The sequence below is a fragment of the Myotis myotis genome, unplaced genomic scaffold (assembly GCF_014108235.1).
Source record: "Myotis myotis isolate mMyoMyo1 unplaced genomic scaffold, mMyoMyo1.p scaffold_m19_p_1, whole genome shotgun sequence".
Lineage (NCBI taxonomy): Eukaryota > Metazoa > Chordata > Mammalia > Chiroptera > Vespertilionidae > Myotis > Myotis myotis.
In genome coordinates this window covers 131,367,284-131,395,233 of record NW_023416313.1, presented here as the reverse complement: position 1 = coordinate 131,395,233, position 27,950 = coordinate 131,367,284, and the positions used below count along the sequence as shown (strand labels likewise).

Below are 27,950 nucleotides of genomic sequence, written 5' to 3'. Positions count from 1 at the left end.
GAGACCACATAAAAGAAGAGTTAGTTTTCTATAAGAAAAGTCACAAAATTACATATTTAAGGAAGTCCCTAACAAACGCTGATACTAAATGCAAATTAGTTTTACATCACGGTTTAAATCTCTTCTCAGAAACTTTCAGGGTGTTTATACTGGTATGTTTCTCAACTTTAAAAACATACAATAATTTTCATTGTGTAAGATCACAGCAGTAATTATTTATGCACGTCTCCAACTTCAATTAAGACACTTGCAGAACTGGGTATTTGCCAGGGAAATATTGAGACACTGGTAAATTCCAAATTTTCAAATGCCATTAACATAGTTGCATTAACACATAATTGCTTCAATTTTAGTATCTATTAAATGGGAACAAATAATACGTACCTCACAGGGGTATATGGATTGAGATACTGAATTAAATGAGAATAAAGCTCTTCTGAGCTGCACATTCGGGGCAAAGGGCTAAGTTTACTCCCAAATTGACTTGATCCAGCTTGTTACCATGCCAATGCCCTGGGTTTCAAGTCTTGAGATTAAGCTCCTCGAGGTCAGCAGATCATCTTGTTGGAAGCGTCTTATTAGAAGCATAGCATCTAACATATCACAGGCTCTCAAATAATGCTAAAAATAATTATCTAAATATCAAATGACAAATTCCTGGCCACACTGAAGTATGCAAACAGGTCAAATGTGCCCTGGACTGCCTTTTGTCTGCTCATCCTAGTACAGGCTGGGAGCCTCTACGGTTCTGCTTAGACCTTTAAAACCACTCTAGAAAGACTTCACTAGTCAAGGGCTGGAAAAATTGTGCATGGGTGGTGGGGCGGGGTGGGGGGGGGGGAGGATATCTGATTATTTCTAAATGTTACCTTGAAAAGAGGCTTTGTTGAGAAAAAAAATAAGTGTGCAAACTGAACTATGTTAAGCACACCCAGACTCCTGACAACAGTGGAAAGTAGGATATGAGGTGGCCATTTAGTTATCTGTTAAGTTATTAATGCCTAAAATGCAAATTAAAACCTCAAAAAGATATCACCTCACACCTGTCAGAATGGCTATCATCAATAAATCAACAAACAAGTGTTGGTGAGGATGTGGAGAAAAGAAAATCCTAGTGCATGTTTGGTGGGATTATAAATTGGTGCAGGCAGTGTGGAACACAGTATGGTGGTTCCTTGAAAAATGAAAAATAGAAATTACCTTATGACCCAGCAATTCCACTTCTGGGTATTTATCTGAAGGAACCCAAAACATGAATTTGAAAAGACATATGCACCCCTATGTTTACTGCAGCATTATTTATAACAATTAAGATATGGAAACAACCTAAGCGTCCATCAATAAACAAATGGATAAAGAAGATGTGGTATATATATATATATATATATATATATATATATATACATACAATGGAATATTACTTGGCCATAAAAAAGCAATGAAATCTTACCATTTGCAACAACATGGATGGACCCAAAGGGTATTATGTTAAGTGAAACAAGTCAGACAAAGAAAGACAAATACCATATGATTTCAGTTGGTTAGAGCATTGTCATCTATGCCAAGGTTGGGGGTTCAACAAACCAATGTTTCTCTCTCCCCCCCTTCTTTTCTCTCACTAAAATCAATAAATAAAACAGTAATAATAATAATAATTAATAATGATACCAATCCAGAGACTTTCAGTCAAGATGGTGGTGAAGGTAAATGTGTTACTCGCATCCTTCCACAACCATATAAAAATTACAACTAAACTACAGAAAAACCATCACTCAGAACCACCTGAAATCTAGCTGGATATAAGTCCTAAAACTAGAAATTTAAAGAAACCATGTTGTCTGCTAGGAGATGCGGACATACGGAACGGCATGGTCCCACACACACATGCACTAAATAAAAATCAGGAGGGATATCTTGGCTGCAGAGGTCCACCCTGGGAAGCAAGGGGTCCCAGCCCCACACCAGGCCCCAAAGTCAAGGGTTCCAGTCCTGGGAAGAGAAGTCCCATAAATTCTGGCTGTAGAAACCAGTGGGAATTGAGGCTGAGTGAGAGGGAGGGCTACTGAAATCCCAGGAAGCTCCTTTAAGGGACCTGCATACAGACTTACTCTGACTCACTCCCTCTGAGCTCCAGTGCTGGGACAGCAGCCCAAAAGGCACCAGGGACATACGGGGAGAAACTGAAGTGTTTGGCATGAGGGCCAGAGATGGGGGTGCAGTGCAACTTTCTCCCAGACAAAAGTGCTGGCAGAGGCTATTGTTCCTTTGATAAGACCTCCACCCCAGAGATGGCAAGCAGGAGCCATATATGAGTCTCCATCAATGTGGCTATCACTGTTTGTCCCACCCTAGTAGTTACCTGAAATCCCACCCCACCAAACTTGCAAGCCTACTCAACCTGTTCCCATTGGCTTTTCCATATGAATCACTAGTCTTGGCTCATGTTTCAGACTTTCCTCAAATCTCTCAAACAAGTGACATCTGGCCTCAACGTGCACCACACCTCTTGCTAAGTGGCCCCAGGTCTGGCACTAGTGGCAGTTGGCCTTGGTTCACAGATGAGCCTCTCCTGGGCATCTCCAAGCCCAGCACAGGTAGCAGGCAGCTGCAGATCACTTTGTAGCTCAAGCCAGGTGGCCCTGGGCAGAACAAAGGTGTGGCTGACCTTCGCCCACACCTCCTGGGAGGCCCCAGCACACCCGGTGGATAGCTTGAGACCCACATCGAAACACTACCCAACCATCTCCACAGTGACACATTCAGGGGGCAGACTCAGTGGGCACCACAGCCCTAATGAAATAAGACCGGCTGTGTGAACTGCCACTGCACAGCTGATTCTCCATGGTTGTTTGTGGTTGCAGCCAGTCTTTGCAATGGATCAGCCATGGGGTAAATCCCTCCCACTGATATGCAACAGCAATCAAGGCTCAACTACAACAGAAGGGTGTACACAGCCACATTGGGGAGGGAGGGAGGGACACAACTGGAATGCCCAGCTTGGGTGATCACGGAGGCTGTGCCACTGGACCCTACAGGATACCTTCTACATTAGACCACTCTATCAAGCCCAGGAATTGTAGCAATTCTGCCTAATACATAGAAACAAACACAGGGAGGCTGCCAAAATGAGGAGATGAATAAACATGTCCCAAATGAAAGAAAAGGACAAAATTCCAGAGAAAGAGACTAAACAAAATGGGGACAAGAAATCTACTAGATGCAGAGTTCAAAACACTGGTTCTAAGGATGCTCAAGGAACTTAGTGAGGACCTCAACAACATAAAAATGAACCAGTCAGAAATGAAGAATACACCAACTGAAATAAAGAATCATTTATAGGGAATCAACAGGAGAGTAGATAAAGCCAAGAATCAAAACAGTGATTTGGAATATAAGGGAGCAAAAAATACCCAATCAAAACAGCAAAAAGAAAAAAGAAGATAGTGTAAGAAGCCTCTGGACAACTTCAAGTGTACCAACATTCACATCATGGGGTGCTGGAAGGAGAAGACAGGAAGAAACAGAAAACCTATTTGGAAAAAAACCATGTGAAGGAAATAGGTATACAAGTCCAGGAAGAACAAAGAGTCCCAAACAAGATGAACCCAAAGACACCCACAGCAAGATGCATCATCACTAAGATGCCAAAGGTTAAAGACAAACAGAGAATCTTAAAAGCAGCAAGAGAAAAGCAGCTGGCTACTTACAAAGGAGCCCCCATAAGACTGTCAGCTGATTTCTCAAAAGAAACTTTGCAGGCTAAAAGGGATTGGCAAAAAATATTCAAAATGATGAAAAGCATGAATCTACAACCAACATTACTCTACCTAGCAAAGCTATCATTTAGAATTGAAGGACATATAAAGAGCTTCCCAGACAAGAAAAAGCTGAAGGAGTTCATCACTGCTAAACCAGTATTACATGAAATGTTAAAGAGTCTTCTTTAAGAAAAAGATAAAAAATATGAACAATACATTGGCAATAAATACATATCTATCAACAAATGAATCTATAAAAATGAAATAAATGAAGAAGCAGAACAGAAACAGACTCATAGATACAGAGAACATTTTGATTTTTGCCAGATGGGAAGATAACTGAAGGGATGGGTGAAAAAGGAGAAAAGATTAAAAAGTGCAAATTGGTAGTTACAGAATAGTCATTGGGATGTAAAATACAGCATAATATTCTAATAACTATGTGTGGTGTCAGATGGGTACTAGATTCATCAGGATGATCACTTAGTAAGTTATGTAATGAATGTCTAGTCATTGGAGTATACACCTGAAACAAAAATAATATTGTATGTCAACTGTAATTAAAAATAAAAATAATTTAAATTCTTGAAAATTCCCTAAATTTGTTGTACATAATTAATTCTTGATAGTATGTCTTCTAATGTTAAGTATATTTTAAGGGGAGATTCTTGACCACTGTGATTTTCAAACACCTTAGTTTGAGAAAGTATTTTTTGAGCAGTAGACCCTTTACATTCATAATGGCTATGTAGTCCACTTTTAAGATCAGTCCTTGTTTTAAAGTAATCATATATAGTGTTTACTTACCCTACTGTCTCTATATATATCGAATACAACTGTAAAAAAAACAAAACTCAAAGTTAATAACAAGCTACTTGTTTTATGATCTAAGCCAGCGGTCGCCAACCTTTCAAACCTCATGGATCACCAGTGGTAAGTGGACCACCGGTTGGCAACTGCTGATCTAAGCCTCCTTTTGAAAATTAAAATGCATTTTATCATTAGTCCAGCAGTAGAATATAATTAACCTGGAGGACCTCATATTTCTAAATCTCAAAACTTCAAGCATAAAATGCAATTTTTTAAAATTTCTTTATTGATTAAGTTATTACATATGAAATGCAATGTTTTCTTTACAATAGGTCCTCGGGTTACATCGGAGATCCGTTCCTATCCTGCGACTTAATATGATTTTCGCCATAAGTCGGAACCCACCTACATAAGCACCTACGTCACTCACACGGAGCACATACACAGCAGTAATGAAGTGAAACAGTAAAAAAAAAAAAATTAAAAGAAAGATAACAATTCCTGACCTTTACCTGTGGTAGATAAATAATAAAAAACATAAAGCACATATGTACATATGTCAAAATGACGGAACTTTTTTTTTTAATAAATAAATGGGAGATGGCGACGTAACCACGGAACAACATACGTCAAGTCCGACGTAACCCGAGAACTGTCTGTATATAATTTTGTTTTTCCTTTCTCTACCCTCATCCATAATCCATTATATTTTTTTAAAAAGTTCTTTTAAATATATTTTTATTGATTTCAGAGATGAAGGGAGAGGGAGAAAGAGATAGAAACATGAATGATGACAGAGAATCATTGATAGGCTGCCTCCTGCATGCCCCCTACTGGGGATTGAGCCCTCAACCTGGGCATGTGCCCTTGATCGGAATCAAACCTAGGAGCCTTTAGTCCAATGCTCTATACACTGAGCTAAATTGGCTAGGGTTTATGATCCATTATATTTAAAAATTCAAACCAAACACCAACATCATCTCAACCAGCTCACCCTAATAAATAGGTCCTATGTACCAATAAAAGCAGCACCAATCAATGGGATGGGGAATGAAATGAGTAAACTTTGTAGTATGGAAGCATAAAATCTAGCTATGCTTAATTTTCTTTTTAAATCAAATCTGCCATAGAACCAGGCTTGGCAAGTAGAAAAAAGATAAATCATAGTAGGTATAATTTTAAGATGCATAAAAACTTTCTCTCATATCAATATACTTTCAATTCTTAAAGCCAACTCACAAAAGTTTACTATATAGCTGATGCCATCTGATCATTTAAAAAAATAATAATCTAAGAAGGTAGATCAGTCATCTAGCTAATTTAGTCCTAATAACAGAAGCATTACATCATCTGTAGATAGATCCTTTGAAATGTATAATGAAATATCTAAAATGGCAGGACAAAAAACTCTTAGTATTAAAAAGTGACTCTGATCAGCCCTAGCCAGTTTGGCTCAGTAGATAGAGCGTCAGCCAGCAGACTGACAGTCTCAGGTTCAATTCTGGTCAAGGGCACATACCTCGGTTGCAGGCTCCATCCCCAGCCCTGGTCTGGGCACGTGCAAGAGGCGACCAATCGATGTATCTCTCTCACATTGATCTCTCTGTGTCTCTCATCCTCCCTTTCACTCTCTCTAAAAATCAATGGATACAAATTGGCACATAGGGAAAAAAAAATCGATGGAAAAATATCCTCTGGTGAGGACTAATCAAAAAAAGGGGAAAAAAAAGGGACTCCGATCAAATAAGGTAAAATTAACATGCAACCATCAGCAATACCAAATAATAATATAGCAAAACACTTAAAATAGTGCTTCAAATCCTATCTGCACTGAGTGTCCAGATTATTATGACCACCTGACGTTTGCAGGTAAATTAGCTATAATTTCACGCTGAAGTTGCTAGAGGGCCAGACCATTATAAATAGGGAAGCAGGTTGTTTACCATGACAGTAGAAGTGATATTTTTCTGAAGATATGGGTAAACAATGTGATTTAACAGTCTTTGAACGTGGGATATATTTGAACGTGAGTGGCCAGATTATTATGGCAACCCCATCAGTACTTCGTTGGGCCACCTTTTGCCTTCAATACTGTGGGGATTCTTCTTGGCACTGACTCCACGAGATGTTGAAAGGTGATCCGGGGAATCTGACACCATGCCTGATGAATAGCACTGTCCAGTTCTGTGAGATTTGATGGTTGAGGAACCAGCTGCCTGATGGCTCTTTTAACTTCGTCCCACAAATGCTCAATTGTATTGAGATCTGGTGATTGTGGGGGCCACCTAAGCAAGGTAAAGTCTCCCTCATGTTCTCGAAACCACTCCTGCACAATATGAGCACCGTGGCATGGTGCACTGTCTTGTTGGAAGAAGCCATCTCCATTGGGATACGCCATCAACATGATAAAAGGAACTTGATAAGTAACAATACTTAGGTATGCTGTGCTATTCAGATGTTGTTCCACACGAATTAAAGGGCCCAAATCATGCCAGGAAAACATGCCCCAAACCATAACAATGACCCCACCAGCTTGAAGGGTTGTTACCCATGCATGTGGGGTGCATGCTTTCATGCTGTTTCCGCCAAATTCTCACTCTGCCATCTGCATGATGCAACTGGAAACGTGACTGATCAGACCACAGGACTTTTTTCCAATGCTCGACTGTCCAATCCTTGTGTTCCTATGCGAATTGGGGACATTTTATCTTGGTAACTGCAGACAGCAAAGGTGTTCGAACAGGCCTTCGGCTTCCATATCCCATACAATGCAGTGTACGGCTAATTTGCCTACAAACGTCAGGTAGTCATAATAATCTGGCCACTCACGTTCAAATATATCCCACGTTCAAAGGCTGTTAAATCACGTTGTTTACCCATATCTTCAGAAAAAAATCACTTCTACTGTCATGGTAAATAACCTGCTTCCCTATTTATAATGGTCTGGCCCTCTAGCAACTTCAGTGCGAAATTATAGCTAATTTGCCTACAAACGTCAGGTGGTCATAATAATCTGGCCACTCAGTGTATATAATAAAAGCCTAAGTGACCCTTATGGCAGAACAACCAGAATGACCGGTCACTATGATGCGCACTGACCACCAGGGGGCAGATGCTCAATGCAGGAGCTGTCCCCTGGTGGTCAGTGTGCTCCCACTGGCTGAGCACCACTCAGCCAGAAGTCAGGCTCACAGCTGGCAAGCGCAGTGGTTGTGGCAGGAGCCTCTCCCACCTCTGTGGCAGCACTAAGGAGCAGTGAGTCGAGTGGTAAGGAGCAGCAAGCAGGCGGGCAGTAAGGAGCGAGGGGTCCTGGACTGCGAGAGGGATGTCTGACTGCTGGACATCCCCCAAGGGATCCCGGACTGCGAGAAGGTGCAAGTCAGGCTGCGAGACCCTCGCCTCCAGTTCACAACTTCCGTGCACCAGGCCTCTAGTTTTAAAATAAGTGCCACTGTGAGATAAGGTTCATTAACATTATGCATTTCATTTCATTTCAATGAGTCATTAAAAAATACTCACAATCTTCATCTAAGAATTTATACTGTATATGTTTCTTGAAGAAGTCTTGTATGCATCTGCAAATCTCCTCCTTTTGTTTAGAAATATGATCATAGTACTGTGTGTAATCCCTTTGAGAAATAGCTGGCAAGAAAATATTTTATATTCCATTAATACATAATACTCAGAAAACACCAAAATATGATTTAAACCCTTCTTGACAGAACCATTAAAGTAGATCAAAAGACCAATTAGAAGAATACTAATTGAACGATAGAGATACCAGCTATAAAGGCTTATATGGATCCTATAGTTCCATACTGCCAGGCATTCTTACTTTAGAAATAGTAGTTATTTTTATTTAATATAATGGAAAAATTCAAAGCCATAAATATGCCTATTATATAAAAAAATGAAAGAACCAATTTTTACCCTGCACACATAGTCAATTGCTTTTCTTTGATTTTTCCAGTGAACGCTCTATAAATTGCTATTCTTTTGCACTTTCTTTGGGAAAATGTAAAATATTCCTCACTATATGTCTCTAATATTTATATTGTACTTCATAGAAGCAGTCTACCTTTCTTGTTCATGCATTCTATCCTGCCTTCACAACCCTGATGTTTCAAGGCATGGAAAAGTAAACATTCCTTTCTTCAGAGTGATTTGTTGATATTATTCTAAATAAACTAAAGAGACTATTGGAAGAACTCCCTCAATTTGCTCTATGCCTAGGAAAAAAGTTCTGTGTTCTAAAAGAAGGGCTTCCACCCAATTTCTTAATCATATGCCAATATGCTCCCTTCTTTAGCTGTACTTAAAGTGCAGCTTTTTCAGGAATACCTAATATTATGATAAATTCCAACACATCAAGTTTCTTTTAAGTAAGCTAATATATGCCAACATCATTTTCAATAAATAAGTAATACTGATTTGATTTTGTTCAAATTACACTTTTCTTGGTTGAAGATAAATTTTAGTTCATGAAAAACACGCAGACAAAAAAAAAGAGAGAGCAAATTATCTTCCATATTTAATTTAATCATAGCAAACAAAATAACCTGAAAGAAAATGGATGGCTTTTAAAATAACGCACTTACTTGTCCACATATTTTCTCTTGCTAGAATAATAAACAGTGTTCCAATAATAGAAAATAACTTGACTTTTTATGATGCTTGAAATAAGCAGTGTATAGCTAGTAATACTTAGTACAGTCCCAAAGAGACAGCAGGTAACATTAGACATATCCTAAATTGGGAGGAATAAGGACCCTCACTTTCAACCTAGAATCCAGACATGGTGAACTGACAATACTATGTTCTGTGGAAACTGAATATGGCCTCAGCATTTCAAAGTCAGTTCGACTGGTTAGAGGAAGAGTCTGAGATAAAAACTGATTGCCACCCCTCTCCTAATTACTAGAAATTTCCTTCCATCAAAAGCTTGTATTTTTTAAACAATTACTTTCAAGGGTAAAATAACTTACCAATAAGCTTGTTTTCCTTGACAAAACATCGGAACTCAGCTCCAGGAATTAATTCACACCATTTTCGAAGAACAAGCTGTAGAAAAAGGAAAAAAGGTAACACAACTATATAACAAGAGATGTTTATTAGTCTAATAGACAAATTTATATCCAGACTGTCTTAACACTTGCCATTATTAAATTTTTTTTAAAAGGAGGTATCAGAAAACATTAATGTGAGATACAGGGAACAGAGTTGTGATCTATTAGTCTAATAAGCAGGAGATTGTGTTAAACTCTTTATGACAAAATGCATCTTTGTCATTTATTGTTTTGAGAGGTCCGATATAATATAGACCCCCAAGGATGATGAAGTCAAGTTTTATCACTATTGTGGCATAAGTGGCCCTGTAATTCCTATGTTCTTCTCTCCTTTAAGAATATAAAAAAAAATACAATAATTTCAAATTATCTACCTTAAACATCATTCCGTAACACGTACTCTGCTAAAATTATAATTATGGCTTATTACACAAAGAATCACTATAGCCCTTCCATGATGTTGGCATTATTTAAAAAAAAAAAAAAAACAATTCTATCAATGACCCAAGTCATAGATGGGTCTTAATACTGTAATTATTACTTAGTATACTACTTATACATTATTGAATTGCTACAATTTTATAAGTAGAACAGTTGACAAATGTATGCTTTGTGTCTGTTTTAAAATGTTCTTTGGAGAACATTAACTGTAATAAATGGTTAGTGTCTCCAGCCTCCCTTATCCTATCATACTGCTCCTTTCCCTCTAAAACCTGTGAGACAGAACTTGAATTACTTTCCGTGCCATTCCAAATCCCCCAGTGGACTCAGGATTCTCCCTCCCCACATCCTGTTCTTCCCAAAGTTAACTGTGCATGACATTCTTTAGCAAGCATATATACCATGTTGTTATATGATAATTTGATATAAGTATCTCATCCCTACTAAACAGTAAGTTCCTTAAGGGCAAGAAATTAATTCATTTCTGTGTTCCAGCACAAGTATGTAATACATGGCAGATGCTTAGGAAATATTTGTCAAATAAAAGAGTAAATATGTAAAATAAGTAGCCACTAAAAATCATGATGAAAAAAATATTTAATGAACTAAGAAAGTGCCCAACACTATGCTATAAGTGTGGGGGGGAAACAATACGCAAATGGCTTTATGAAGTGTGTATGCACATGCACACGCACGCGTGCGCGCACACACACACACACACACACACACACCCTCAAATGCTAATACTGAGGACATATCTTGGTAACAGTTTCATGTTTCCTTGTAGTTTTATATTTTTTATAACTTGCTTTTCTTAAAAAACTATATGGTTAAAATATGACTTAGAAATTTTAAATACACTGGTTTCCTTTTTTGTTTTTTAATCCTCACCCGAGGATATTTTTCTATTGATTTTTGGAAGGGAGAAAGAGAGAGAGAAAAAAAAATATTGAAGTGAGAGAGAAACATGGATTGGGTCAGGGCCAGGAATCAAACCTGAGACCTTCAGTCCATAGGCCAATGCTCTATCCACCTAGCCAAATTGGCTAGGGCTGAAATGCACTGATTTAAAATTTCATCATTGTATATTCTAGGTTAAGCTTTAAATGTGTCAATTATTTTAAAAGAACCTAATTATTAAATAAAGAACCCCAAACTAAAATATTACACTGTTCTTATCCATTAAAAGCTTATGCTGGCATATATTCTTTTATAGCCCTGGTAACTTTATTTAAGCAAAAAAGGTAATAAGCAATTGTTGCATACTAATATTAAATTTTTGGAAAATTTGCATAGCGTTATTGAAATAATGTTTTGGACAGGTACTACTACATTTGTGGTTGACTAAAAATATACAGAAAGGTGAATCTTCCCCATCTAACCCCTTTGTCCTTCTCCTCAGAGGCCAGCAGAGTTGTCAATTTCTCATATATCTCTCAGAAGTATTCTAGGAATATGTGAGTATATAGTGTATGCATAAATCTTTTTAGATACATGCAGACAAGAGCACATAATACATAGGATTCTGCTTGCAACTTTTTTCATTTTAATTACTCTAAGAATATTTTTTTTTAGGCTTTTCAAACTAGGTTTTTGCATCCTCAGGAGTCCTGGAACCAATTCCCTGTGCATACTGAGAGACAATATTTGTCTACATACATTCTATAGAAAGAGAACATATATTTTTATATGTATATTTAATACATTTAAAAATTCAATGACCCTAGGTTCCTAAAGAAATTAATCCAAAGAATAGCAGTTCTCAATACTTCTTCATGTAGGTTTATCAACTTCATTCAGATTTTTAAAAAGTTTCTTACCTCATATTCCATACAAGGATCTGGGGAATCATCAGTACAATGGATAAATCTTTGAGGGGGAAAAAATGTAATTGAATCTCTTTTAATATTGTCAGTTTATGCACACACATAACTTATATTTAATGTGAGATTAGGTTTTACTAAAAGTATCCAGAAACAGAAGAATAATTTGAATTCAATGAACATGTATTAAGCACTACTTGATGTCAGGTCTAACTCCCTGAAATATTGTTTCTTTAGTCCTCAAAACCACTAGATGAGCTACTACGGTATAATCTTCATTTTTCTGTCAAAAACAAACGAAGAAAATAAGACCCAGTAAAGACCAAATTGGCAATCAAGTCAGGACTATAACCTAAATTGTGTCAACTGCAGAATTCCAAATGAAGGCAGGATGGCACTGCTGGTTTGCAATTCTCACTGGGTTCTTTAGGAATGATGCAGAAGTCTCTATGGACATCAACTCTGCCATCTAAAGTCACACAGAGTTAATCTAAACTTTCTCCCAAATGCCACTTAAAAAATAGTTGATAGAACTAGTCATTCCTCTGTTAAGTATATTGCTTCCTCCTCTAATCCTTGTTTTAATGAACAATTTTTCATATTGTTTATTAAATGTTTACCTATGCCAAAGCCTCACTAGGCCCTGGGAATGCTAAAAAGGTTAACAGTCTCTTGACCTGGAGGTTAGTCTGGTGGGAAAGACTAACAGGTGGAGGAAGGATATTTAAAAACACTGAAAACAAAAATAAAAATACTCTAATACAGTAGTTCTCAACCTTCCTAATGCCGCGACCCTTTAATACAGATCCTCATGTTGTGGTGACCCCCAATTTCATTGTTACAAATTGAACATAATTAAAGCATAGTGTTTAATCACAAAAACAATATGTAATTATATATGTGTTTTCCGATAGTCTTAGGCGACCCCTGTGAAAGGGTTGTTTGACCCCCAAAGGGATTCGTGACCCACAGGTTGAGAACCACTGCTCTAGTAGCACAAAGAAAAAAGAGATTGGCTCTTGTGACAGGGGAGGGGAAGAGACAGTCAAGAAAACTTCATTCAACAGGAAGAGAAGAGCCTGCATTGAAAGCAAAGGGAAGTGATGTTTAGTCAGAGAGGGAAGTGAGAAGGGTCACACAGTATCATAGAACTACTGAAGGTCAGTACTGATGGAGTGTAGAAGGCAAGGGGAGAACTGCCAAAAGATGAGGTTGGGGAGAAATTTTGGACAAGGAATGATGGGTCTTGTTTGTCTACTGAGAAAAGTTGTACTTTCTTATACAGAAACTAGAGGCCTGGTGCATGAAAATTCGTGCACTCGGGGGAGTCCCTCAGCTCGGCCTGCGCCCTCTCGCAGTCCGGGATCCCTCTCGCAGTCCGGGAGCCCTCCCTCCTCACAGCTCGGCTCGCTGCTCCTTAGCACTGCCTGAGAGGTGGGAGAGGCTCCTGCCACCACCACTGTGCTCCCCTGGCTTCTGGCTGAGTGGTGCTCCCCCTATGGGAGCGCACTGACCACCAGGGGGCAGCTCCTGCGTTGAGTATCTGCCCCTTGGTGGTCAGTGCATGTCATAATGACCGGTTGTTCCACCATTCAGTCAATTTGCATCTTACCCTTTTGTTATATAGGATGGGGAGCTAGAAGAAGTTTCTAAACATGTGACAAAGATCATTCCATTTAAGCTTTAGGAATATCACTATGGCAATGGTACTAGGTAGCCTGGGGAAAGGATGACAAACCAGAAGGCAGAAAAGACCAGGTGGAAGCTTCTTTAAATAGTCCTGGGGAGAGTTTAATTAAGGCACCAGGAGTGGAAAGAGAGAGAAGCACTACATAAAGGCATTTCAGAGGCAGCGTCAATGCTACTTCTTGACTAACTGAAGTGAGGGATGAGGGAAAAAGAGGCCTGGATGACTCTGGGTGTCTGGCTCTGATGAATAGCTGGATGGTTATGAGAATGCCATTCACTAGGACAAGGAAAAGCAGGAGAAGTGAGGTGAGGAAAATATGGAGGATAATTTTGTTTGCGTGTGTAGAGTTAGAAACATCCTGGAAGAAACACACAGAAATGTCCAGTAAGCAACTGGAAAGTCAAAAGAAGGAGGAGCTGAAGATAGTTATCTGGGAGTAATCATCACATGGGTACAAGAGCTGAAGTCCAGAAAGCAGCAATGATCACTTCAGGCAGAAGACTGAATCCTTGGGAAAACCAACAATTCCAGAGTGAGTAAAATATGCGGTCAAGAGACATTTTTATAAATACAATACACAAATAACACAAAAATACCTTTAAAGATATCTTAAGTAATTCACAAGTAAAAGTGAGTTTAAAAAGCTTTTAAATTTCTCGGAACGTTTGATTAGGCTAGAATTTTCTGTGATCATTTATGATTTACACTACGAACAATAGCAATTCTAATTTATTTGGTTGACCAAAATCCTCAGGAATAGGAACTTTTATTCTAATAATGAGGCACTGACTGATATAATCTGAATCACAAAGACAGGCACACAGCAGGTGCTTTGTTAAAGTGGGTTGTCTCTGTGCTAGTGAACAGGCACCATATGAAGCATCTTACTTCTGCTGCCTCATTTAATCCTTGCTAATCCCATGAGGAAGTGCTATTATTATTATCCACATTTATAACATGACGATACCAGGGTGAGAAATCATATAAAAGCACTAAACCAAGGCTGCACTGCTTCCCTCAAGGATAAAGGTCCTAGAACTGCTGTTATAAAGCTCTCAGAATTTCAATTAAAAAAAAAAAAAAGATTCCAAAATGGCAGCAGAGTAAGCGGAAACTACACTGAAACTCTTCCAGGACCAACTAGAAATACAACTAAAATACAGAAAACCATCCTGAAAAATCAACTGAAGACTAGCTGGAGAGAACCCTAATAACCAAGGATGGAAAGTGGAGACTGCTTTTTTTCCTATAAAGACTGATAGGAAGTGTGGAGGCACAAAAGCACTGGGATCCCACAGACAGAAGCTGAAGTTCCGGAGGAATATCTCAGCTGTGCGGGGTTCCCACTGAGAACTCGGGTCTAAATCCCAAATGGGCTCCCTGCCCCAGAGCACCAGAACTGAGAGTTTCCCAAATAACATCTGGCTGTGAAAGGCAGCAGGAGTGCTGTCTGCCAGGGAGAGATGGCTGGAAATGCAGGCACCCTCTTAAAGGGCCAATGTATAAAAATTAAGTGTGAAGCTACCCACCATAGTCTCTGGCAGAGGGAGGACAGAGTGGATTAGAGTTGTGTGAGGAGAGTCCAGGAGAGTTGTGTGATTAGAGTTGCGGTTGGAGCTCAGAGGAAGCCACCCCGGTTTCGTGTGCTGAGTCATTCCTCACAATATGGAGGACATCTTTCTCTGTGGACCTTTGTTAGCCAAGTGGTTTTTGCCTTGGGGGAAGGCAGTTGCCTGACACTGTAGGAAGACCTCTCACACCACTCTGTGGTCCATAGCCTGAAGCTAATCAAGACTGAGTGTCAACTGGTCTGCAGACAGAAGTGGATCTCTGGAGAATTTGAGGCTTTGCCTGATCACCTTCTGGGCCCAGGGCTAGCAAAAGTAGACCCTAGTACACATCTTGTTCCTTTCCTAAGGCACCTAGCCGAAGCAGAGGGAGCCACAAGCTGTGAATTGCTGATAGCTCCAAAGTACTCAGAGCCAGTCAGAAACAGCATCTGACATTGTCCTGCACTGGAGATTGGATATCATAGCAGATCTACCTAATACACAGGCACAAATCCAAACAGGTAGTCAAAAAGACAAGCCCAAAGTGAAAGAACAGGAGAATTCTCCAGAGGAAGAACTAAACAAAATGGAGATAAGAAATTTATCAGATATGGAGTTCAGAATAATGATGGCAAAGATGCTCATCAGTGGGAAATAAAGAATGACAGACCACTAATAAAGATCATTGGAATGAATACACATAAGATTAGGGGAAGCTGAGCATCAAATCAGTGATTTAGGAGACATGGTAGAAAAAAATCATCCAACCAGAGAACCAAAAAGAAAAAACAATTAAAAACTGAAGGACAGCTTAAGGGTGATGTGGGACAATAAGAAATGTAACAATATTCACAAAATAGGAGTACCAGGAGGGGAAGAAAGTGAGCAAGGGCTAGAGAACAAGGTTGAAGAAATAATGGCAGAAAAATTCCCTAACCAGCTGAAAGAAAGTCACACAAGTTCAGGAGGCACAGAGAGTCCCAACAAGAGAAATCCAAAAAGGGCCACGCAAAGATACATCATAATTAAAATGTCAAAACTTAAAGACAAAGAGAGAATCATAAAAGCAACAAGAGAAAAGCAATTTGTTACCTACAAAGGAGCTCCCATAAGGCTGTCAACTGATTTCTCATCAGAATCTCTAAAGGCCAGAGGAATGGCATGAAGTATTCAGGTAATGAAAAACAAGGATCTGAAACCAAGATTACTACACCAGCAAGGTTATCATTCAAAATAGATGGTGAAATAAAAAGCTTCCCAGACAAGCCAGCACTATAAGAAATGCTAAGGGAGCTGCTGTAATAAGAAGAAAGAGAGAGAAAGAAATATAGGCATACAGGATTAAAATGGCAATAAATAAATACATATCAATAATAACCTTAAATGTAAATGGATTAAATGCTCCAATCAAAAAACATAGGATAAAAAAAATAAAAAAAAATAAAAAAACATAGGATAGCTGAATGGATACAAAAATATGACATAATTTACACTGTTACAAGAGACCCATCTCAGAACAAAAGACTCACATACAAAGAGAGTGAAGGGATGGGAAAAAAATTTTTTAAAAAGAATTTAAAAAATACATAAAAGTATAAAGTACATATGTGTTACTTTTCTAAGAAGTCAATTCAAGTTCACTTTAAAAGTTAATATTTTAGCTTCCAAATAACCAATAGTCATGATCATGATAAAACTGACTGACTTTCTTAATTTAAATGTATCTAAAACAAATAAGAAAAATGAAAGGAGAGAAATGACACAGTAACTCGAATAAACAAAATAACATCGCATTATCTCAATGGTTAATGTAGCAACAGAACTACTACCACTTTCATTTCTGAAATGTGATTTTAATCATGTGGAAGCCATATTTTTGTAAATCTGATAATAGAGGATAGTCCTTATTAAAATAGTGTTCTATAAAGAACAAGGTAGATTAAGGGTTTCTATCTACCTTTTTTAAAAACACTATAGGAAAACCAAAAGGAACATAAATCTTCACTACCTAATATTTTTTAATTTTTATAAGCATTTATTTGAACCAAACTGAGGACAATATCGGGAAGCAAGATCTCAAATGCTCTGTTATCTAATTTTTTCATGTTTCTATATTCCTACAAATTATGATTTCAACCCTTGGTTAACCCTTACTGCTACTTTAAAAGATACATATTACAATACATAGTTGCTTTCTATTATCATATAACAGAAAGTGTTGATTGGTTTAGCATTTAATGTTATTTTTAAAACTTGACTAATTTCAAGGTAGCAACACGAACATATGTGGCATTGTGAGGTTACTGGACAAGGCTTCTTCTTACTAAGATGATTAACCAGATGGCCAAGTTATCATTCCTGAAAGGAGAATAAAGTGGAGAGCCATATAGTTAAAACTGAATGTAAAGGTCAACAATAATATTTTCAAGAGCCCAATCCAAATACGGAAGGAATGTTGTATGTCGATATTTATATCCCATTTATATTCTGAGGAAGGTAAGCTGAAAAAGCAAAATTGAGTGAGAGAATTAAGAGTACTAACAACACTTGAACTTTTATGATCCTTATATAAATTTAATAGTCCTAATATTCCAGGTTTAAAAGAAAATCTTTAAATTAAGGCTACTTATTACATTGAGAATACTAGCAGAAACAATACTAGCAGAAAATATGAGTATGCTAATAGAAACAAAGAAATCTCTTCAGTCATATCATATTTTAAAACGCTTGCATTATTTATTCCCTCACTGCTCCTCTTAAAAGGCCGGCACCTAAAAATGAATTTACAAGCTCCCACTTCCTCTAAGCTCCAGTGCCGGGTGAGGCTCTGGAGGACCCAGACACATACAGGGAGAAACTGGACAGTCTGGCATGGAGCAGGAACTCAGGGACGACTTTCTTCCAGACAGAGATGCTAGCATCAGTCATTGTTCCCCTGCTGGGACCTCCCTGGGTCAGGGCTGACTGGCAGCCATTTCTGTTTGCTTTGCCCTGGTGATTCCCTGTGACCCTGCCCCACCCAATTTACAATCCCACCCAAGCTGTGTGCTTCGGCTTTTACATATGAATGGTCTGTCCTTTCTCAGGCTAAAAACCTGTCAAACAAGCTGAAGCTGGGTGAGGGAGCCCCAAGTCTATCAATAAAAGGCCCAAGACCTGGTACCAGCACCAGCCTGCCTTGCTCTATAGCTGGGCCTCATCTGGGCACTTCCAAACCTGATACAAAGAGGAGGAATCTGCAGATCCCTCTGTAGCTCCTGATGGATGGCCCCAGGCAGTGGCTGACTTTGGAGACCCAAGAGCCAGTATTCCCAGTGGTCAATGTGAGACCATACCAGATTACAACTCTTCACATCCATGAACAACACACTCAAGGGGCAGACTCAGGGAGCACCAAAGCCCCACTGAAAGCAAGTCCTGCCCTATAAGGCTGTCTCCTACACAGCAGCTCTCCCACTATAGTCACAGCTGGTCCTCACAGCCAATTGGCCTGGAGGTCAATTCCTCCCAGTGACACCAACAGCAATCAAGGCTCAACTACAAAAAAACTGTGCACACAGCCCACAAAGGGGTGCACCAAGAGCGTCCACTTCAGGTGACTGGGGAGGCTGAGCCACTGGGCCCTATAGGACACCTACTACACAAGGCCACTCTATCAACTCAAGCAGACTTAGCAGCTACCCAACACATAGAAACAAACACAGGGAAGCAGCCAAAATGTGGAGACAAAGAAACATGTCACAAATGAAAGAAATGGAAGAAAGCAAACTATTAGATAGAGTTCAAAACCACAGTTACAAGGTTACTCAAGAATCTTCTAGAGACCTCTGAGGAACTTAGTGAGACTTTCAAGGACCTTAATGAGAATGCCAAATAAAAAATGGAAAAGGACCAGTCATAAATTAAGCATACACTGACTGAAATAAAGAATCATATACAGAGATTCAATAGTAGACTAGAGGACCCCAAGAATCAAATCAATGATTTGAAATACAAGGAAGCAAAAAACACCCAACCAGAAGAGAAAAAAGAAAAAAGAATCCAAAAATATGAAGACAGTGGAAGGAGCCTCTGGAACAACTTCAAGCATATCAATATCCGAATTATGGGGGTGCCAAAAAAAGAGAGAGAACAAGATATTAAAAACTTATTTGAAAAATAATGACAGAAAACTTCCCCTATCTGGTGAAAGAAATAGACTTACAAGTCCAGGAAGCACAGAGAACCCCAAACAAGAGAACCCGAAGAGGACCACACCAAGGCACATCATAATTAAAATGCCAAGAGAAAAAGACAAAGAGAGAATCTTAAAAGCAGCAAGAGAAAAACAGTTACCTATAAGGGAATGCCCATACTACTGTCAGCTGATTTCTCAACAGAAACTATGCAGGCCAGAAGAGAGTGGCAAAAAACATTCAAAGTGATGAATAGCAAGAACCTACAACCAAGATTACTCTACCCAGCAAAGCTATCATTCAGAATTGAAGGTCAGATAAAGAGCTTCACAGACAAGAAAAAGCTAAAGGAGTTCTTCACCACCAAACCAGTATTATATGAAAAGCTGAAGGGTATTCTTTAAGACGAGGAAGAAGAAAAAAGTAAAGATAAAAAATATGAATCACAAAGTGACAAATACATATCTATCAACAATTAAATCTAAAACTCAAATGAATAAAAATCTGATGAACAGAATAAACTGGTAATTGGAATAGAATCAGGGGCATGGAAATGGAACAGACAGACAATTCTCAGAGGGAAAGGGGTTTGGGGGGGTGCGGGAAGAGATTAGACAAAGATCTTATATGCATGTATGGATTACCTATAGATACAGACAACAGGGTGGTGAGGGCCTGGGGTGGGAACCAGGTGGAGGGGAGAGCTATGGGGGGAAAAAGAGGGACATCTGTAATAATCTCAACAATAAAGATTAATTAAAAAAAATATTTTAAATCTTGGGAAGAAAAATAAATACAGAGCAAAGGGGAAATTAAACATCAAAATTCTGGTGGTACAGCTTTATTGCTCACCAGGAACCAAAATAAGAGTTCTGGCAAACAGATTCTATTTCTTCAGATTTCACTGGTGGCAGAAAAGGTAAGGTAAAAGTAAAATGACAATGAATTAAGGGTGATTAGGTGTGTTCATACTAATTTTCATAGAATTTTTCTTCAAAAACAACCTAAAGCAGAAAACTGTCATTAAATAAGTGGGCCTTAAAAATCATGAGGTAAAGGTTCTGTTAGGTCCCGCTTACGCACCAAGTTTTACTCCTGAAACTGTATGCTGCTGAATTTTAGGATTAATAACCAGTTTTGTGATAATCTTGAGAAAAAATGTACAAAAATTATGTTGAAATAGCTGCGTATAAGTTACTAAGACAAGTGAAATGTCCTGACCTCTAGTTAAATCTCCTTAGTCACAAGCCCCCCAAAGAAAAAAAAAATAATGGATTAATTTTTCACTTAGCCCAAGTGAGTGTCAGATATCTTTTTCTAGATTGGGCAACTGAAGTGATAGTTAATCAATAAAATAATTAATGAGCCCTGACAGGTTTGGCTCAGTGGATAGAGCGTCGGCCTGTGGACTGAAGGATCCCAGGTTTGATTCCGGTCAAGGGCATGTGCCTTGGTTGTAGGCACATCCCCAGTGGGAGGTGTGCAGGAGGCAGCTGATCGATGTTTCTCTTTCATCAATGTTTCTAACTCTCTATCCCTCTTCCTTCCTCTCTGTAAAAAAATCAATAAACTATATTTTTAAAAAATACTATTAATAATAATTAATGAAAGCCTTATGACTCAGCAAGTCTAATCACATAGAATGTTTATATCTGGGCAAATACACTCAGCAAGTAAAATGCAAGCAGATTATTTCAAATGTGTCCTATTTTAACTTCCCCTTTTTAAAGTTTCTTGGGTACGATAACCATTTGACGAACAGGAAAAATAGGTGTACTTAATATTCTATATCAAATTACAATGGTGGTAGACAAAACTGAAGGTCTACCCTTTAGCTATTCCCAACCTTCATCCTTGCTAACAGAGTTGTGACTGTTCCTATCAGGAAGCACTTGAGGTCCGATATCCCCTCTGGGACCCCAGGGGTACACGTGTTGACTAATCTTTAGTAGTCCTCATGGCGAGGGCCTGGACAGTAGCATCAGGATCAACTGGGAAAGTTGGAAATTACACTTTTGGGCACCACTCCCATCCTACTAAACCAGAAACTCTGGGGGTGGGGACCAGAAATCTGTGTTTTATCAGACTCCCCAGATGATTCTTATGCCTGCTAAGTTTGAGAGCCCCCTGGTCTAAACCAATCACACCATTTCTGTTCCCTCTGCCAGCTACTGGATTAGGCTGGGTAACTGTGCAAAGAATGAGCCTGACAGGAAGTATCCTGGGAAGCTTCCAGAATGCTTTACTTGCTCACATACAAAGGAGAGGAAATATGCAGTATTTTTCATTCAGGTACTGTCATGTCTTTATGGGATACCTGGAATTATAGCAGCAATCCTGTAACCATTTGGTGAGAAACCCAAATACCAAGCCAGTAGCCAAGGATGACAGCAGGGAAAGACTGAAGGAGTCTGGGCCCCTGGTAACCATGACAAGCTACAGATTAACCTAGAAAAATGCCATTGGCAGGCTTCTTGTTAAATAATATCTTTTAAAAAACCCTGTATGTGTAAATTAATTTTAGTTGGCCTTCTGTTAACTTGCAATCCTGATAATATCTTTGTGGGGTTTTTTTTAAGGCAAGTCCCAAAATAGTATAAACAACATAATCTCACTTTCATAATATTACACAATTTTATACATACCTATAACTATATATTACAATATTTTATTCTATTTTGTTGTATTTTAATTTCAAGCATTTTGAAAAGGAGAAATCATAACTTTATTAAGTAAAAGTACAGAGAACATTTAGAATGATGTTGTTGAAATTATATTCTGGTTTTGTTTCTACTAACTAGCTTGTTAAAATAAATTACTGATAGATTTAGGCTTCAATTTTCTAACTGATCAAAGAAATGATTAAGTCACTGACATTGTCCTACCCAATTTAAAGAATTATACTCTTAATTTAATCTTTAAGGGGTCCTAAAAGAACTCTGTGACAAAAGTTCATATTTCATTAAAGGTCCTATCAATAAAGATTTTTATGTTATAACTAGAGGCCTGGTGCATGAATTCATGCACAGGTGGGTTCCAGCCAGCCCAGCCCCAACTGATCGAGCTGGGCCAGCAGAGGGAGGGGCCGTGGGTGGTTGGCCAGCTGGGCCTGCTCCCGATCAGGGTGGGGGGGCCACTGGGGGTGGGGGTAGCCAGGGGGGAGGGGCCACGGGCAGTTGGCCAGCCGGCCCTGCCCCCTGGTTGAACTCCTGGTCAAAGGGACAATTCTCATATTAGCCTTTTATTATATAGGATTAGACTTACTAATTGTTTTGTAATTGACTACTGACAAACATTTCCAGAAAAGGATGACATAATAGTGCTACTGGGCTGAAAGCTGAGTGCTTGGCATTAGATCCTGCCAACTCCCAATTATTTATATGAAGAGAAGGATGGTATTCTGTGGGTAAACATTCTTAATTCAAGGCTTCAAATTCACCTGATAACTTAACTTCTTTCCCATGCAAAAGTCAAAAGGTACAAAATGCAAAACAACTGACACATATTTCCACTGGAATCACAGTTAAATTCATGTAAGACAAAAGGGAGAGATGGGCAAAGAAGAGACAGATCATTAAACTGGAAAGATGATTTAGAAAACCAATAGTCACAGGGAATTAAAAGTGGTTTACAATTATTTTTGGGAAGAAAAAGATTTCCTCATACTCTCACTACAACTAATATTAAAGGTACACAAAAATCCAGACCTGATGAATTAATAGATAGTATTTTTAATGTAAAATATTTCAAGACCTCTTTACTTAAAGCATTAGATGTCAAAAGGCTTTATATCAGAAAAATGATAGTCACGACTTCCTCTAATCAGAGGCTATCTCCTAGAATAAAAATGCTACTGCGTTATTACTAAAACAAGGGCTACCATACACCTAATACCAATATTATTACTTAACTTCACTTTCTTTAATGAATACTAAATCCATATGCTCAAGCTGCAAACTCAGATGCAAAAGAATTGATGAATAACTGACATGTAGTAAATTTATTTTTTTCCTGCCAGGCTCCTCTTCAAAAAAGAATTTGAAGCTAAAATAAATGAATGGGCAGGAAAACTAAATTGCATGGATGAGGAAGAAATGGCATGCATATACAATATTTTCAGCTGCTTAAGTTTCTAAATTTTGTGATATGCTTTACGTTAGAGGTCAGTTTAAAGATCAGTTGAGATAACTAGTTTGGTAGGATGAGAAATCTAGAAGAATAACTGCTATTTGATGACAGAACAAAAGAAGCATAAAGAGATCACCCACAGCTCAACAGTACAGTTGTGCTGTCTGCCTACCATGACATGAGCCGACTCAAGTTCTTTAGCAATAGAGTAACTGGCAAAGGAAGAAAAACAGCAATTACACTTGTAGAAATTTTCCTTTATCCTAGAGAAAAATTAGAAAAGTACACAAAGATTTACATATTCACTGCAGAGTTGTATATAAGGATAGAAGACTGGTCAAACAAATTATGCCATCACTATCCAGAGGAATATTAGTAAGGTAATTTAGAATAATGATGCATTTAAGTATTTAATAATACATACAAATGTTTGCTATACACTACAAGTGCAAAAGCAGTCTACTAAACAATATGAACTATATGATTCCGTTTTTGTTTTAAAAAATTAGAATACAGTTAAATATATATATATATATATTTTTTTTTTATGTACATATGTGTAGATAAGATTTTTTAAGTATATCAAACTAAACTGTGGTGAGATCATGGATACCTTTACATTTCCTGTTTTTGTTTAGCTATAGTTCCTAATTTTGTTTTTTTATGATATGCACATACTGGGGGTGAGGTTTTTTATCTTTTTTCTTTTAATTACAGTTGACATTCAGTATTATTTTATATTAATTTCTGATGTAAAGCACAGCAGTTAGACATCTATATACTAGTTTTATAATATGAACAAAAGTACCAAAACATATAATGGGTAGATATATAGAAAGCCCATTTAGGAATATTCATTGTATAGCAATTTCTATAAAGGAAAAAGAAAGGTTTGCTTTAAGAGGTCATTTGACAATATGAAATAGACTTGTTACATGGAACTGCTGTTTACAATAGTTCTAGGTCTAATGAAATTTCATCTACAGAAAATATCTCAGAAATAGGGAAACTACTGACATGGAGAACAAGAAACATACTTACGGTTGAGTGAAGTCACGAGTGATGAAATCAGAACTCTTGAACAGTAGAAAGATGTCGCTGAGGGTTTTACATTTCAGAGAACTATTCATTGCTATCCAGTACGCATCCTAAATAATAAAACACATACAACTTAGTATTTTGCCAAATTAGTTACTATGAATGAATCGTAGGCCTGTATACCAAGTTAATAATGCTTACTTCTACATGGACTTAAAGAAAAAAGCCAGGTAAGAATTTAACTATACTGTCAAATGTCAATTACACTTCTAAACAATGAATAGCATCACCATTGCATGTTGACACTCAGTTATAAACACGGATGTTAAAGCCCTCACCCTTTTAACTCAGGCAAAGCATTTCCCTAGGTTTTTCTGGCTAATGATGAAAGAAGTGGGGGGGGGGGGGGGGGGGCGGGGAGAGGAGGGGTAAGGTATCAGAAATGCTAACTCTTGGGCTAGAAGACAGAGGTGTAAATAAACAGGCTGACCAACTACTCTCTAAAAGGAGATACTTTATCTTCTTCCTGTTTCGGGAGAACTAGAACACCTGAAGTTTGATAATAGAGCACTTAAGACCCAAGTCTATCAAATATGGGAGAGTGGAAGTGGTGAGATATTCTGAACCATCACAATTTTAAATGATGAATCATACATATAAACAAAACAAAAAAAAGGAAGAATATCAGGCATAATAGGCACAAAACTTAGTGAAACATGCCTAAAAATGACAAAATAATTGTAATTTAAAAACATACTTCTCCCATAGATAGATCAGACACAGGACAATAAAATATTTGTGAGAGCCCTAGCCAGTTTGGCTCAGTGGATAGAGCATCAGTCTGTGGACTGAAGGGTCCCAGGTTCGATTCCAGTCAAGGGCACATGCCCGGGTTGCGGGCTCGATCCCCAGTGGGGGGCATGCAGGAGGCAGCCAATCAATGATTCTGTCTCATCATTGATGTTTCTATCTCCCCCTCTTCCTTCCTCTCTGAAATCAATAAAAATATATTTTAAAAAAATAAATAAAAATAATAATTTTGAGAAAACTAATGATTATTTAAAAAACTATTCAACTATCTACAATATGGAAAAACACTGGTACATAGTAGGCACTCAATAAATAAGAACAAATGAGTAACTTAAAACCACAAATAATTTATCCAATTTAAGTGGAAAGCCTCAACCTAGTTCAGTAGTAAGGAATGATTCAAATTACTGCTTATATATATATAGTAAAAATGAGTTTCAGTAACTTCTTTTAAATTTTTCCCATTGAAAAAGATGAAGAACTTCTGATTAAAATGTATATTGAACACAGAGATTTGACTCCATTAACAATAGTATATACACTGAAACCATGCAACTAAGTAAACAAGACAATTATTAACTCCAGGGAAAACAAAATATTGAATAAGAACATATAAGTAACTATAATCCTATATAATAAAAGGGTAATATGCAAACTGACCCTAACAGCAGAATGACTGGGAATGACTGTTCACTATGACACACACTGACCACGAGGAGGCAGACACTCAATGCAGGAGCTGATCCCTGGTTGTCAGTGCGCTCCCACGGAGGGAGCTCTGCTCAGCCACAAGCCAGGCTGACGGCTGCCAGTACAGCGGTGGTGGTGGGAGCCTCTCCCGCCTCCTCAGCAGCGCTAGGGATGTCCAACTGCAGCTTAGGCCTGTTCCCCGCTGGCAAGTGGACATTCCCCAAGGGCTGCCGGGCTGCCAGAGGGATGTCTGACTGCCAGCTTGGGCCCGATCCCCCAGAGAGCGGGCCTAAGCCAGCAGGTGGACATCCTCCGAGGGGTCCCAGACTGCAAGAGGGCATAGGCTGGGCTGAGGGACCCCCTCGAGTGCACAAATTTTTGTGCACCAGGCCTCTAGTATAGTATATATCAAGTGTGTACATAGTGTTTGCATAATCATAATATTAGAAACCCTGAACACTAATCTAATAAAAAGTATATTGCTATGATGAGAATAGTAGAATAGGAAATAGTGAGAACCAGAGATAAAAGTTGAATCTTTCTGTTCCAGAGTAGGAAGCTAATAATAAATACATAACATTGAAGAATAAAGAAGTAGGAGAAAATAACAAAATATACTAAAATATTTGAAAGCCTCTGAGGAATGGGAAATGGTGAAGCAAAGCATGTCAGGACCTGCTGATTTTTTAAGAAAGCGTCCAGGGCTCTTGAAAATTTAAACAATGTATATATGTTATTAACTTTAATAAGTGAGAATAAACATTAAATTAAATAAATCTCATTCATTTTAGAATAAAGATAAGCATGAGATGATTTCTAAAAATGCAAAGAAGTCTTTGATTCTTTCAATGACCTTTGCTGTCATAAAATTGTTTTCTATTGGATTAGAAAAATAGTAAATTTTTCCACACACCCTAACTTAAAAAAAAAATCTTGTTGATGAAATGTTAAAATAATAAAACAACATAAGAAGGTATCAGTTGATTTCTCAAACTGCTCTATTTCTAGATCCTGTGAGATTTAAATTTTATTCCTTTTCAATAGAGAAATATCTTTGTTTAACTGAACAGCTAAAATTTTGAAAAGGACACAACATAGATTTTCTCATATTTCTAGCATGATCAGCAGCACAAGAGATTGAAACGGTCTTTTGGCAAAATGTACAGTACTTTACAGAGCCAGGAAAGTGTACTACAAAATCAGGAAAATAAAATAACAAGGGAAAATAAAAATAAATTCCATGGCATTTTCCCTAGACTTAGGAATGTAATGAGCCCTTCTGTGGGGACATAAAATGAAATGAATAGCAAAAGCAAAGAATACTCAAACAATGAGAGATTTACTGATGTGGCCTACCCTTGGGGCACTCCAGTTAAGCTTAGGAAATACACTGCCCCCAAGGGAATTGATAGCTTCTTGGACTGTCGTGGTGAACTCAGGAAATTCCGGTGCCTAAAGAGAAAAGAAATTATTTGCACAAGTCAATATCATCACAATAAATATAGAAAACATGATCAAAATCTCAAGGTTAAACTACCTAGCATGTTAAAAAATAATTCAGAATACAAATCACTATCAGAAATCTGAACTCAGTTAAACAGAATCCATGATCAAATAACATCTGCCAAAAAGGGGAAACGTGCCCAAATGTCACTTTCCAAAACAAATAAAACCCATAAACTAAAGAGACAGATGTCACAAGGCACCTGGGGATTTGAGGAAAGAAATTATTGGTTCTTTAACACCTACATAAAACCAGTATTTATTAAGTGAAAAGATATAGATGGAGTATCACTTGTACATACAGTCCAATTCTCAGAAATAACTCCTGACATTTAAAAGGTCCAGAAGTCTTTTCATTTGCAGGAACAGATTCTTGGATAAATGCCCCAAAGGTTTCATGAGAATGAGAATAAATTATGTGATAAAACTGTATTTAAACACTACTTATTTCCTGACAAGTTTTAATAT

The 27,950-nt window shown here is 38.0% G+C and overlaps 1 protein-coding gene across 5 annotated transcripts in view; it reads right to left on the bottom strand.

Annotated features, from left to right (window-relative positions):
- The window catches only part of CDC123 (cell division cycle 123), a 74,983-nt gene that overhangs the window by 15,111 nt on the left and 31,922 nt on the right, over positions 1 to 27,950 (bottom strand). For 3 of the 5 annotated variants that reach the window (XR_004974384.1, XM_036352418.1, XM_036352425.1), the window contains 6 exons: positions 27,336 to 27,431; positions 24,483 to 24,589; positions 11,896 to 11,944; positions 9,554 to 9,629; positions 8,088 to 8,210; positions 4,566 to 4,594 (listed from right to left, as the gene is read on the bottom strand). Coding sequence is in view for 4 of the 5 variants with exons in the window: in XM_036352418.1 (XP_036208311.1) it covers positions 4,566 to 4,594; positions 8,088 to 8,210; positions 9,554 to 9,629; positions 11,896 to 11,944; positions 24,483 to 24,589; positions 27,336 to 27,431 (480 nt within the window). In the remaining variant the exon portion in view is untranslated. The remainder of the gene's footprint in view (positions 1 to 4,565; positions 4,595 to 8,087; positions 8,211 to 9,553; positions 9,630 to 11,895; positions 11,945 to 24,482; positions 24,590 to 27,335; positions 27,432 to 27,950) is intronic. The other 2 variants (XM_036352433.1, XM_036352446.1) reach the window with 1 other exon arrangement.